We start from the raw sequence: 14,829 nt of genomic DNA on the forward strand, positions 1-14,829 counted from the left end.
CGAGTGCAGTACTGCTTTGGGACTCTATTCAATAGGTGAGGAATCCACAGGTAGTTGTATCCATCAGAAGAACGAGTTACTTACCTTCGGTAACGACTTTTCTGGTGGATACATTAGCTACCTGTGGATTCCTCACGGTCCCACCCGCCTCCCCCGTTGCCTGTCTGGTCTAACCAAGTAGTTCTTGAGTGTGCTCCTCTTGGTTTTGAGGACTTGTATATATTCTGTACATATGTTCATATTTATATATATATTGTTCATATAATTATATATTTGTTTAAAAAAAAAAAAAAAGGGGGGACTGAATTCTCGGAATGATGTGTTTGTTTGGAATATCATTAAATATTTCTATTGTTCTTTCATCTCAATGGCCTATTATTCTCAGGCACGTAAAAAATGTTGATACGCACGTCGGTGAGGACCTCTTATTGCCTGTATGACGTCAGACAGTGTCGCGTGGGCAACTGTGACGTCCTCGTCGACGTGCAGAAGCTAGGAAGAAGATTTCCGTCGAGTGCTGGCGCAATGGGGGGTATTCAATAGGTGAGGAATCCAAAGGTAGCTAATGTATCCACCAGAAAAGTCATTACCGAAGGTAAGTAACTCGTTCTTTCGGTCATTGCTGTGAAGTGAGGGTACGATCCATTACAGTTCCTCCTGGAATAGAGCTGGTGGTAGGATTAAGTGTGTCTGTGGAAGGGTTATGATTAGGCTTATTGTGGGCTATGGGTTAGGGATAGGTTTATGGTTCCTATAAAGTCTAGCAAAAATGTAACAATAGAGGTTAGATACAGCAACTGGGAATTGTTTGCTGTGGGCAATTTCCCTGTTGGCTTGAGGCATAGAGTGTGAGGGCTTACCATCCCCAGATAAAAACAAAAAGCAGTGAGGACAGGTAATGGAAGCTCAGTTCAACTTAATGTGTCAGCTTTGCTGGCTATACGTTCCAGAGAGAACAGATTTTCTGAGATGTGCAATACTTCAGCTGAACTTGTGTGAATATGGTATGCCCTACGTTGTCTCTATTGGTTGGCTTGAAATGGTGGTTCAGGTCTTGTCGCATGTCCAGTGGGCTAGTTTAAACCTCTGTACATCTGACAGAATGATGGCTATCCTTACTAGAGTGCACATTAGGCGTCTTAGTTCAATGTTTGAGAGTGAAATCTTCGACTGAAGCACTTGTTCCTGACCTACCCCATAAAGTTAAAATCTGTTAAGATCTCTTCTTCCTTTCTCCTTGAGCAGTAAATATTCTTTCCTCACCTATTTTGATTCCTAAAAGTTCTGTCCCACAGGCTTTGGCCTGCTAACATTGCGAACAGTTTCAGTAGCCCGCTGCCCCTGTCCCTGTTTCTATCCTGATGTTTCACATATTCCCAACATTGCACCTTTAAGTAATGTAGCTGAGCAGGCCTTTCCTTACTTGACATTTTTTTATTAAATACTTAACTTTGGAACTTGAATATTATTACAAAGTTAATCTAAGATTTTCAATGCAATATGATGTCGGATTTATGGCTTCTGCTCTGTGATGTACCATGTTTCTGTTAATAACTGCCAATTAGTTTCTTAATTGCACCAATTGTTTGCTCTTATATGATGCTCAGAGTAGTGTAATGATGGGGGGTTTACTGCTACTTAAGTGAACTAATCTTAAGACTTACCTTCCTGAAGATCTTTTTTTAAAGTCTAACTGTTCTCTGCATAATATGTATTATTCAGTAAATGAAACATCCACGGCTTTAAAAAGCTCAGTGTTGGGTGCAGGCTGAAAACATTTGGATGGACATGGTCTAAGTTGTGGCCTGGATTGTCTTTGTGTAGTCCTCCAGTAGCTGCTCTTCATCAGTTTGCCTCTTCAGGTAAAGTGACATTGTACCACTGGTATGTCTCAAAGGGTTCCCCGCTTGCTCTGCAAGATCTTCAAATGGCTACTCCTGAACACTAGACGCACCACCACACAAGACCTCATCACAAGCAGGTTAGACTACAGCAATACACTGTACATCGGCATCTCCAATCATTTCCTCCACCGACTCCAGATCATCCAGAATGCCATAGCAAAACTCATCCCTGACTTCCTACGACACAACCACATCTCACTATAACTCAGAGAGCATCACTGGCTACCCGTACACAAATGCAGCCAATTCATACTCCTCACACATGTATACAAGGCACTACACATACCTGAACAACCAACCGCTTTTACATCATCCAGACACCTATGTTCAATTTCACTCTCACTCACACACCACCCCTGCATCCACAAAAGCAAAACAGGAGGTCGAGCAGTCTTACATCGCAACCAAGACCTGGAATGACCTCCCTCAACATATCTGTACCTTCTCCTCCTCATTTCTTGAATTCTACAAGAAGCTGAAGACTTGGCTGTTCAAGTAACTCATTGGGTTGGACACCTAGGACCCTCAATCTTATGTCTACATGCTTGCTGTCGCGCCTAGATACCTTCACAGTGATTAGTCGCGTTGGACAAATCCACATAACCCATGGTCTTGTGAATTGTGGTGCGCAGTACATGTATTGGTCTTCTGGGCTATCTCAAATCTAGCACATTTCATAGAAACTTTAGACTGTTGACATTTCACTAAAGCTTGTAGGAAAAATAAATGTAGGCATATTCAACTATTACAGTGTAACTTTTGCTTAAAGTGGCTAGTTGAAGTTAAGTTAATCATGAATATGTAATTTGTTGTAGTAATAAGTGTGTTGTATAAGTTTACAAAGCGTGTGGATGCCTTTGTACTTCATAGTAATGTGATATTGATAAGTAAAATTATTTATATTTTGCAGGTGCAGACTAAACTTCTAGAGCTCAAGACATTGGAAGAACACACTAACAATCAGCTTGCTTGGCGGAACCACCAAGAGAACTTTTTTGTAAACGGCATTGCAGATCATTCAAGTTTGAGCAATAGCAGCAGTGAAACAGCTAATCTCAATGAACATGCAGACAATGAACACTTTGCTGAGGCAGTGCAAATTAACCACGAGTCACCAGTGAGTAAATACTTTTCCCTCCTTCGCACTTAAGGAGATGGATAAATGTGATTGATAAACTAAAAATGCTTCTCTAGCCTCCCATCTGTGAATGATTGCATTGCCCTGGAAGATCAGGTAGTAAATTCACACACACACACGTCAAACCTCTTCAATCTACATGTCCTAAGATCTGATCTCTTGAAGTATTATACTCTTAGTCAGAGGGGTTCTAAACTCAAAAGACAGTTCTCATGAAACAGAATACAAAAACCTTTTCAGAATCCACCTGTGAGCAAATAAAACCTTTTGTGCCTGCACATACAATCGTGCTGCTCCCATTCCTTCTGATGAGATTGTCTGAGCAGTCTTTCACTGTAGCGTTGGCACAAAAACCGTCTCTGCATAGAGGAAAACTGAACAGGGGTGTTTGGCTAGCAGAAATTATTAAAAGGTCAGGGAGAGAATTGGCTTCTCGAGCTGTCCTCACTGGCATACACCAAGTGGGCATTTCACAAGATCTGCAGATGAGGAATAATTGGACAAACCAAATTATTGGACACTGTAGGAAAGTGCCCTCTTTTTGGCATAGTTACCCACACTTTTTGCCTGATGTCTTGTTTTGACTGTGTTCACTGGAAACCTGCTAACCAGGACCCCAGTGACTTTGGACTCTCCCTCTAAATTTGTTTGCTTAGGACTTAGCACACCCCACAATTGGCATACTGGTGCCCCCATGTAAGTCCCTAGTATATGGTACTTAGGAACCCAGGCCTTTGGGGCACCAGGGGTTCCCCATGGGCTGCATCATGTATTGTGTCACTCGTGGGAGCCCATGTGATTGTGTCTGCAGGCCTGCCATTGCAACCTGCATGAAAAGGTGCATGCACCCTTTTACTACAGGTCACTGCAAGGTCCTCCTAGCCCAGAGGGCCGGGTGCAGCTACCTGTGTGTTAGGTCACCCCTGCATGAGCAGGCCCCTACTAACTCTAGTTCTATTACACTGGACTTCGTAAGTGAGAGAAAGCAATTTTACTCCTACACCGGACACCAGTGTCCAGCTACATAATGGTAACTTTGAACCTGGGCATGTTTGGTATCAAACATGTCTGAATCATACCCCAATACTGTTGCCAGTATTAATTGTATAATTCCATGCCCTCTGTGGGCTCCTTGGATGACCCCCAGCTTTGCTCCTGCTAGTCTTCTGGTGTTTTCTAGGCAGCCTGCGCTGCTGCCACCCCTCAGACAGGATTCTGCCCTCCTGCTGCTTGACCAGCTCAGGCAGACCAAAGGATTTCCTTAGGGAGAGCGAGGTAACACCCTCTCCCTTTGGAAATATGTGTTATATGGCTTGGGAGGGGTAGCCTCCCCAAACCACAGGTACGCTTTGAAGGGCACATTTGGTGCCTTCCTTGCATAAACTGGTTTGCACCAGTCCCGGGACCTATAGTCCCTGCTCTGACATGAAACTGGACAATGGAAAGGGGAGTGACCACTCCATTGTCCATCATCACCCCAGGGGTGGTGCCTAGAGTTTCTCCAGGTGGCAGCTTGATTCTGCCATCTTGGATCCAAGGTGGGCAGAGGCCCCGGGAAGCATCTGAATGGCCAAGTCAGGCAGGTTATGTCACAGCCCCCTCCTGATAGGTGGTCACCCTGCTAGGTGACCAGTCCCCCTTCCTGGGCTATTTAGGGTCTCCCTCTTGGGTGGGTCCTCAGATTTGATGTGCAAGTTTCAGCAGGACTTCTCTGCATCGTTTACTTCATCTTCTGGTCACTGGGACTACTACTGGACCCTCCAGGAACCGACAATCTGCAACTCCGGCAATGACTCCGCACTGCAACATTGTTTCTCCTGCTCCTTCCAGCAACTGCAACATTTCCCTTGGAGTGAAGGAGTCACTCCCCTGCATCCGCAGACACCAGCTACAGTGACAACTGGTTGCGTGGATCTTCTCTCTTCCGGTGCTGCGTGGATCCTGCATCATAGGTGGTGGTCTGGAGTGATCCCCATGGTCGTCTCTACCAGCTGTCCAACTTGGGAGATGGTAAGCCGTTGCCTTTCCTTGCAGGACCAGTACCTCTCTGCACAGCAACTCTTGCAGCTACCAAGACTTGTTTGTTCCTGCTTCAAGGGATCTTCAGGCTCTGTGTAGCCCCGGCCTCCAGCACTTTTCCCTGCAAAGCACAGTCTCCCTGCCAGCAACGTGGGACTCCTCTCCAGATGTGCTGAGTAAGCCTCACTGCGACTCGCTCTATGCAGATGCAGGACCAGATCGACGGTGAAGACCGGGGGGGGGGGGGGGGGGGGGTGGTCCAACCCAAGGAGGGGAGTCCCAGGTGACCCTCAAATTCCATTTTTTTATTATATGGTTTCTCCCCCATGGGCTCTCACTGTTTACTATTGCTTTTACCAATGCCTATTGCTTTCTATGCTATTTCCTGATTGCTAATGTGTATATAATAGTGTGTTTACTTAACTCCAGTTGGAGTATTGCCTATACAGTATTTTAGTATTTTGTGTTACTATAATAAATTACCTTTGTTTTTGTAACACTGTGTAGTTCTTTCATGTGTGTCTTGCACAGTCCTTTAACTAAGTTTGTCTGTGGGTTTGGGGAAAAACTAGGTACTTGCATTTTCTCACCTGGTCGCTCGGGAGGTCACTCTGGTGCTTACCTTTTGGGGTCCCTAGTTCCTCCAACTCCCCGCTACAGATTCCACTTCCTTGGTGGGGGGGGGGGGGGTCTGCCTTTCATATTCCATTTACTTAGTGTATGGTTTGGTCTCCCACTAGGGTCACCATTATTTTCTGTTATTTCACTGTTTTCTATTGCTTTCTATGCCCATTACTGATTACTAATGTGTATATAATAGTGTGTTTACTCACCTGCTAGTGGAGTATTGGCTGTACAATATTTTGGTATTTGTGTTACCATAATAAAGTACCTTTATTTTTGTTACACTGTGTGGTTCTTTCATGTGAGTAAGTGCTGTGTGACTACAGTGGTATTGCATAAGCTTTGCACGTCTCCTAGATAAGTCTTGGATGCTCATCCACACCAACCTCTAGAGAGCCCTGGCTTCCTCGAAACTGCCTACATCTCACTAATAGGGGATACCTGGACCTGGTCACCATAGGTGCTCACCACACACCAGGCCAGCTTCCTACACCAGAGACCTGGCATAGCAGGTGTAGGGCGCGGCAAGTCATGCCCGATGGAAAAGTATTCACATCATCGGAATAAAGAAGGTTGCTGACGGTGCCGTTCTGGGACAACTCCTATGGACATGAAAGGAATTCCTGGTTGCGAAAGCAGGGCCTTTCTGTCAGCTTTGTGGTGGAGCAGGCACATAGTGCTAGCATGGAAAACCCCGTCCAGTGCCCTTCCCCAGGGGTATTATAGCTAGATTTCTAAATTATTCAGACCAGGGCAACATCCTTCAGGCTGCCCATCTCAAAGGTAAACCTATCGCTGGCTTACACAGGGTTACAGGAGGTGCATGTCATGGCTGTCCCTTCTGCCCTTTATTATTCACCTGTGGTATTGAACCACTAGGTGCTTGGATTTTCAAATATGGCTTAGTACAAGGCATGGACGTGGGTGGGGGCAGGGATGGTAGTTGATCATTATATGTAGACCACTTTCTCTACATCAGATACCTCAGATGGTCGGGCTGCGAGTAATGCGAATACTTAATAAATTGGGTCTGACGTCTGGCTTGGTGGTCACCTGGGGCACACCTGTTACTCACCTCCTGCAAGAGGGCTGCAGTAAGAACTGGCAACCCTAAGTGGCAGGGCTCTTTGAACTGATGTATAGAAGCTCTGCAGAATGAATATTTTTGAAGCTTTAAGTGCCTGCGATTGCAGGTGACTGCATATCCCAAGCTAGCCTGGAAGTTGAACCTGGCCCCACTGCTCAAAACAGGCCAATAGGATAAGAGGCAGTGGAACTGCTTGCCCATCACAGTAGCTGGCCGAAAAACCTTAGTTCGATGGCATCTGTCGCTGTAGATACGCATGTTTTGCATAGCTCGCCATCTGGTGTTGGGCCGGAGTGTTACAAGTTGTTTTTCTTCGAAGAAGTCTTTCGAGTCACGGGACCGAATGACTCCTCCTTTTGTCTCCATTGCGCATGGGCGTCGACTCCATCTTCGATTGTTTTTTTTCCGCCATCAGGTTCGGACGTGTTCCTGTCGCTCCGAGTTTCGGAACGGAAAGATAGCTAATTTCGGAAGATTTTCGTCGGTATTGTTGTGTTCGGGATCGGCGTAGTTAGATTCAACGCCGTGTCGAAAGATCGAAGAGCTCCGGTGCCCTTCGGGGTAGTTTTTCGATCCCCCGTCGGGGCCTGGTCGGCCCGACCGCGTGCAGAAGAACGCCGATGGAACGGACCCCGTTCCGCTTCTGTCCCAAATGCCACAATAAATACCCCTATACAGACCAACACTTGGTCTGTAACCTGTGCCTGTCACCTGAGCACAGTGAAGACACCTGCGAGGCCTGTCGTGCGTTCCGGTCCCGAAAAACACTCCGAGACCGTCGGGCCAGAAGACTTCAGATGGCGTCCGCGCCGACAGCCCACCGAGAGTTCGAGGAACAAGAAGAGGAAGGAACCTTTTCGATCCACGAATCGGACTCCGAAGGATTCGACGATACACAAACCGTGAGTAAGACGTCGAAAACCACTCAGAAGAAGATTTACAAGGCCCAGGGGACGCCACTGCCACCAGGCCATGGCTCGACCCATAAATTCGGTGACCGACCGTCGGCACCGAAAAAGGCCCAAACAGTGCCGAGATCGTCCGACTCCGGTCGAGACACCGGCACGCAGCCTTCTCGGGACCGAGAAAGTGCTGGAGACAAGCATCGACACCGAGATACCAGTGTAGACACGGCTCGACGCCGAGACAGCGGCACCGACGAAGATCGACGCCGAGAGGTTTCGGCCCCGAAAAAGAAAAAAGTCACCTCGGAGCCGAAAAAAGATGCAGACAGGGTTTCGGTGCCAAAACAGACTGCAACCGACCCAGTTTCAGGCTCTTATACAGAAGAGCAATCGCTAACCTCCCAAATGCGAAAGCATAGGTTTGAGGAAGAGCTACAATCAACTGATGTAGACCATACGCAAAAGCGTATTTTCATACAGGAGGGGACAGGAAAAATAAGCACCCTTCCCCCTATTAGAAGAAAGAGAAGATTGGAGTTCCAAACTGAACAAACACCACAAACAAAGGTGGTGAAAAAGGTTACTCCACCACCCTCTCCTCCACCTGTAATTAACGTCTCACCAGCACAAACTCCATCACATTCCCCAGCTCCCACCACCATGAGCCAGGGTGACCAAGATCAGGACGCATGAGACTTATACGACGCCCCAGTGTCAGATAACAGCCCGGAGGCATACCCTACGAAGCCATCTCCACCAGAGGACAGCACTGCGTATTCTCAAGTGGTGGCTAGAGCAGCACAATTTCACAATGTAAGCCTCCACTCAGAACAGGTCGAGGATGACTTTTTATTCAACACCCTCTCCTCCACCCACAGCTCCTACCAAAGCCTGCCTATGCTCCCTGGTATGCTCCGGCACGCAAAAGAAATCTTTAAGGAGCCGGTCAAAAGTAGGGCAATCACACCAAGAGTGGAAAAAAAGTATAAGGCGCCTCCTACAGACCCGTTTTTCATCACTACACAGCTGCCACCAGACTGTCGTTGTAGGAGCAGCTAGGAAAAGGGCCAACTCCCACACATCTGGAGATGCACCACCCCCAGATAAAGAAAGCCGCAAGTTCGATGCAGCTGGTAAGAGAGTCGCAGCACAAGCTGCAAACCAGTGGCGCATCGCTAACTCTCAGGCACTACTTGCGCGCTATGACAGAGCCCATTGGGATGAGATGCAACATCTCATTGAACATCTGCCCAAGGACCTACAAAAGAGGGCAAAACAAGTGGTTGAGGAGGGACAGAACATTTCAAACAACCAAATACGCTCCTCCATGGACGCTGCAGATACAGCTGCACGGACAATTAATACATCTGTAACTATCAGAAGGCATGCATGGCTACGAACGTCTGGATTTAAACCAGAGATTCAGCAAGCAGTTCTCAATATGCCTTTTAACGAAAAAGAACTGTTCGGTCCAGAAGTGGACACAGCGATTGAGAAACTCAAAAAGGACACGGACACTGCTAAAGCCATGGGTGCACTCTACTCCCCGCAGAGCAGAGGGAATTACAGCACATTCCGTAAAACACCCTTTAGAGGGGGGTTTCGGGGTCAGGGCACACAAGCCAGCACCTCACAGGCAACACCGTCCAGTTACCAGGGACAGTACAGAGGAGGTTTTCGGGGACAATATAGAGGAGGGCAATTCCCTAGGAATAGGGGAACATTTCAAAGCCCCAAAACCCCTACTACTAAGCAGTGACTCACATGTCACTCACCCCCTCCACACAACACCAGTGGGGGGAAGAATAGGTCATTATTACAAAGCATGGGAGGAAATCACTACAGACACTTGGGTTCTAGCAATTATCCAACATGGTTATTGCATAGAATTTCTACAATTCCCTCCAAACATACCACCAAAAGCACAAAATTTGACAAAACATCATTCCAATCTCCTGGAGATAGAAGTGCAGGCACTATTGCAGAAGAATGCAATCAAATTAGTACCAAACACACAAATAAACACAGGAGTTTACTCACTGTACTTTCTGATACCAAAGAAGGACAAAACGCTGAGACCAATCCTAGACCTCAGAATAGTAAACACATTCATCAAATCAGACCACTTTCACATGGTCACACTACAAGAAGTGTTACCATTGCTAAAACTACACGACTACATGACAACTTTAGACCTCAAAGACTCGTATTTCCATATACCAATACACCCATCGCACAGGAAATACCTAAGGTTTGTATTCAAAGGAATACATTACCAATTCAAGGTATTGCCTTTCGGATTAACAACCGCACCAAGAGTCTTTACCAAATGTCTAGCAGTAGTCGCTGCACACATCAGAAGGCAGCAAATACATGTGTTCCCATATCTAGACGACTGGCTAATCAAGGCCCATTCGTTAATAGAGTGCTCAAACCACACAAATCAGATCATACAAACCCTCTTCAAACTAGGGTTCACCGTCAACTTCACGAAATCCAACATTCTGCCGTGCAAGGTACAACAATACCTAGGAGCCATAATAGACTCAACAAAAGGAGTAGCCACTCCAAGTCCCCAAAGAATCCAAAATTTCAACATCATACAACGCATGTATCCAACACAAAAGATACAAGCAAAGATGATATTACAACTCCTAGGCATGATGTCTTCATGCATAGCCATTGTCCCAAACGCAAGACTGCACATGAGGCCCTTACAACAGTGCCTAGCATCACAGTGGTCACAAGCACAGGGTCATCTTCTAGATCTGGTGTTAATAGACCGCCAAACTTACCTCTCGCTTCTATGGTGGAACAACATAAATTTAAACAAAGGGCGGCCTTTCCAAGACCCAGTGCCACAATACGTAATAACAAGAGATGCTTCCATGACAGGGTGGGGAGCACACCTCGATCAACACAGCATACAAGGACAATGGAACGTACATCAAACAAAACTGCATATAAATCACCTAGAACTGCTAGCAGTTTTTCAAGCACTAAAAGCTTTCCAACCAATAATAGTTCACAAATACATTCTCGTCAAAACAGACAACATGACAACAATGTATTATCTAAACAAACAAGGAGGGGACACACTCCACGCAGTTAAGCCTGCTAGCACAAAAAATTTGGCGTTGGGCAATTCACAACCAAATTCGCCTAATAGCACAATTTATACCAGGGATTCAGAATCAACTCGCAGACAATCTCTCTCGAGATCACCAACAGGTCCACGAATGGGGAAATTCACCCCCAAATTCTGAACACCTATTTCAAACTCTGGGGAACACCTCAAATAGACTTGTTTGCGACGAAGGAGAACGCAAAATGCCAAAACTTCGCATCTAGATACCCACACAAGCAGTCCCAAGGCAATGCCCTATGGATGAACTGGTCAGGGATATTTGCTTACGCTTTTCCTCCTCTCCCTCTCCTTCCTTATCTGGTAAACAAACTCAGTCAAAACAAACTCAAACTCATATTAATAGCACCAACTTGGGCAAGGCAACCCTGGTACACAACGCTGCTAGACCTATCAGTAGTACCCCACATCAAATTGCCCAACAGGCCAGATCTATTGACACAACACAACCAAAAGATCAGACACCCAGATCCAGCATCGCTGAATCTAGCAATTTGGCTCCTGAAATCCTAGAATTCGGGCACTTACAACTTACCCAAGAATGTATGGAAGTCATAAAGCAAGCCAGAAGGCCATCCACCAGGCACTGCTATGCAAGGAAATGGAAGAGGTTTGTTTGCTACTGCCATATTAATCAAATCCAACCATTACACACGACTCCAAAACATGTAGTGGGTTACTTGCTTCACTTACAAAAATCTAACCTGGCTTTCTCTTCCATTAAAATACACCTTGCAGCAATATCTGCATACCTGCAGACTACCTATTCAACTTCCCTATATAGGATACCAGTCATTAAAGCATTCATGGAGGGCCTTAAGAGAATTATACCACCAAGAACACCACCTGTTCCTTCATGGAACCTAAATGTTGTCCTAACTAGACTTATGGGTCCACCTTTTGAACCCATGCACTCCTGCGAAATACAGTTCCTAACCTGGAAGGTTGCATTTCTCATCGCCATTACTTCCCTAAGAAGAGTAAGCGAGATTCAGGCATTTACAGTACAAGAACCTTTTATACAACTACACAAGAATAAGGTCGTCCTAAGGACTAATCCAAAATTTTTACCAAAGGTTATTTCACCGTTCCATCTAAATCAAACAGTGGAACTTCCAGTGTTCTTTCCACAGCCAGATACCGTAGCTGAGAGGGCACTACATACATTAGATGTCAAAAGAGCATTAATGTATTACATTGACAGAACAAAGAACATCAGAAAGACTAAACAACTATTTATTGCATTTCAAAAACCTCATGCAGGAAACCCAATATCAAAACAAGGTATAGCCAGATGGATAGTTAAATGCATCCAAATCTGCTACCTTAAAGCTAAACGACAGCTGCCCATTACACCAAGGGCACACTCAACCAGAAAGAAAGGTGCTACCATGGCCTTTCTAGGAAACATCCCAATGCAAGAAATATGTAAGGCAGCCACATGGTCTACGCCTCACACATTCACCAATCACTACTGTGTAGACGTGTTATCCGCACAACAAGCCACAGTAGGTCAAGCCGTATTAAGAACATTGTTTCAGACTACTTCCACTCCTACAGGCTGAGCCACCGCTTTTGGGGCGATAACTGCTTACTAGTCTATGCAAAACATGCGTATCTACAGCGACAGATGCCATCGAACTGAAAATGTCACTTACCCAGTGTACATCTGTTCGTGGCATCAGTCGCTGTAGATTCGCATGTGCCCACCCGCCTCCCCGGGAGCCTGTAGCAGTTCGGAAGTTACCTTCAACTATTTGTATATATATCATTTCAACCTTAAATAAGTACATACTTAGTCACTCCATTGAAATTCCCAAAAGCTTCTTTCATAGTTTGAAGGCAGGGGCACCCATCTTCCTGTGTGCACATATGATAATTTAGCATATGATAATTTTAATAAAATCAACTCTGAGATGATGCAGAGGCTATCATCTCAAGATAGCAACAGTGATGCCAATAAAGGAAGGACCAGTTTACTGTAATGACAGCTGAGTTGAGTAACTGGCTTTGCTAGGCAGTGAACGCCTGCTCAGTGAGCAGGTCCATAGAAGCTCTGCAGAATGAAGATTTCTGAACAGAGAAAATTGTTTAACTCATGCTAAACCCCCATCCACCACAATTTACATGTGAGTATCTCTCCCCCCCGCCCCCCAAAAAAAAGTTGGAAGTGAAGAAGTTCCACCACATTGTATACATGGTCCTTGCATTGCAAATCTCTGTCCCAGAAGCCAAGAAACCAACCTAGTAAATCCTATTTGGAACAATAAATTTCCACTAGGCCTCATTACTGAATCCGAATTCCGATTTTTCTTACACAAATGGTTGCACATGTCTGACTTTAGTTGTGCAGACAACTTTGTGAATTAGTTCTCAAGTGCAGTGCCTACTACTTATATGAATGAATTTTATCTGACACGTGGTACCTTGAGTGTCACAGACAAGAGGACAGACGTGTATTCGAAATATCTTCCTTTGCAAACATCAGTGAACGTGTTAATTATTAAAATAAAATAATTTCTACCAGTTGTTTCTGCAGATGTTCTTGGCTTTATAGAGAAATTTGCCATTATCTTGTAGAAATTTGAAAATTCCTCAGTCTGTTCCACTTTTTCTCCAGTTTTATGCCTCTTGGTTTTTCGTGTTGCCCTTTAAACAGTGTTCTGTCGTTTTCAAGGTCATCTATACTAGTAAAGAATGTGAAAACAGCATGTGCAAAATCTTTTTTCCTTGCTGATGAGATGCACTGTATCACTTTTTTGCTTTTCAGTATTTTATTGTATTTTCCTTACATAAAGTAAAGCTATTATTTCAATCCCCAAACCCTCTGCTTGAGATCACAAAATCTCAGGTGCATCTCTCTTGGTCACTTCCAACAGGTCAATACCCATTTCTTCTGTTTAGGGAAAATGCTTAGGGTATGCACTTGTTCACCTTATGCTTGATGTTCTGGAAAAAATATTCCGACAGTACTAGTGCAACTGTTCCATTGATGAACTGGTAGCATTTGCCAAAAAGCAGTCCTTGTGTTGAGTTTTGGAACCTCCCCTATACTTTGGGCAATCTATGCCATTTATTGATATGTTTTAAACACAGGGCAGCTGTGCGCAGTATACATTGTCCTTTTCATTGCAAATCTCTGTCCCAGAAGCCAAGAAACCAACCTTAGTGATGTCAAAATGAGTTTAATTTATTGCAGGAAGATGGGATTTGAATTCTTGACATGTAATCTGAAACATTAGAGAAGTTAAGTCCTTCAAGGAAGAAAAGAAGCATGGCTTTAATTGTGGAATGATTTGTGGTTGTGCAAATAGCATTTGCTCAGCTGAGAGAGGGCTCAAACAGTGTAGTTTTCTTTTGCTTTTAAATCTTTTGTGGTATATTCCTAAAATAAAATAGAGCTAATATTTAAATCTGTCTTTCTTCAAATTAGCAATTTTTCAGTTCATTTTCAATATGCATTAGATGTATCGCTGTTAAGCCAATGGATCTAATAAGTAACACAGTACAGAATGGGTGAGGGTGGAAATAATAACTATTAAGTACTAATAATGCATGCCCCAGTAAATAAAAATTCCCTATGCAAACAACCAAAAACATATATACATTAAATATGTACCCTTCTAATATATGGGTTATCTTTACACAACATAATCATTAAATCTTGTTGGACACATCCGATTGCGCTTCTCAACACCACATTTTTGTTCTATACTTCTTTCATCATTTCTGTAGTCCAGTGCTTCTCCTTGCTTCCGTTGTTCTTTCTTCTTGAGTATAAGATCCTCTTTGTCTTCTTCCAGCACACAGTCCATCGAAACGTTAGCCACTCTGTTCAGATTCCAAATGCACCCATCTTCCATTTTTACAGCATTGTTAGAAATCTTGATTATTTTCATTGGATTGGTATATTTTGAAAACAAACCGTGGGTGACCGGAGCTTTCACCCTAACAATGTCTCCCACTTTTAAAATCAGTTTTTACAGCCTTCCTTTTACCAGTATTAA

The 14,829-nt window shown here is 44.5% G+C and overlaps 1 protein-coding gene across 1 annotated transcript in view; it reads left to right on the plus strand.

Annotated features, from left to right (window-relative positions):
* EPS15 (epidermal growth factor receptor pathway substrate 15) overlaps positions 1 to 14,829 on the plus strand; it is a 792,619-nt gene that overhangs the window by 504,230 nt on the left and 273,560 nt on the right. The window contains exon 16 of the mRNA XM_069232684.1: positions 2,815 to 3,021. Within this exon, the coding sequence (XP_069088785.1) occupies positions 2,815 to 3,021 (207 nt within the window). The remainder of the gene's footprint in view (positions 1 to 2,814; positions 3,022 to 14,829) is intronic.

Source organism: Pleurodeles waltl, chromosome 4_2, assembly GCF_031143425.1.
Source record: "Pleurodeles waltl isolate 20211129_DDA chromosome 4_2, aPleWal1.hap1.20221129, whole genome shotgun sequence".
In the NCBI taxonomy this organism is placed as follows: domain Eukaryota; kingdom Metazoa; phylum Chordata; class Amphibia; order Caudata; family Salamandridae; genus Pleurodeles; species Pleurodeles waltl.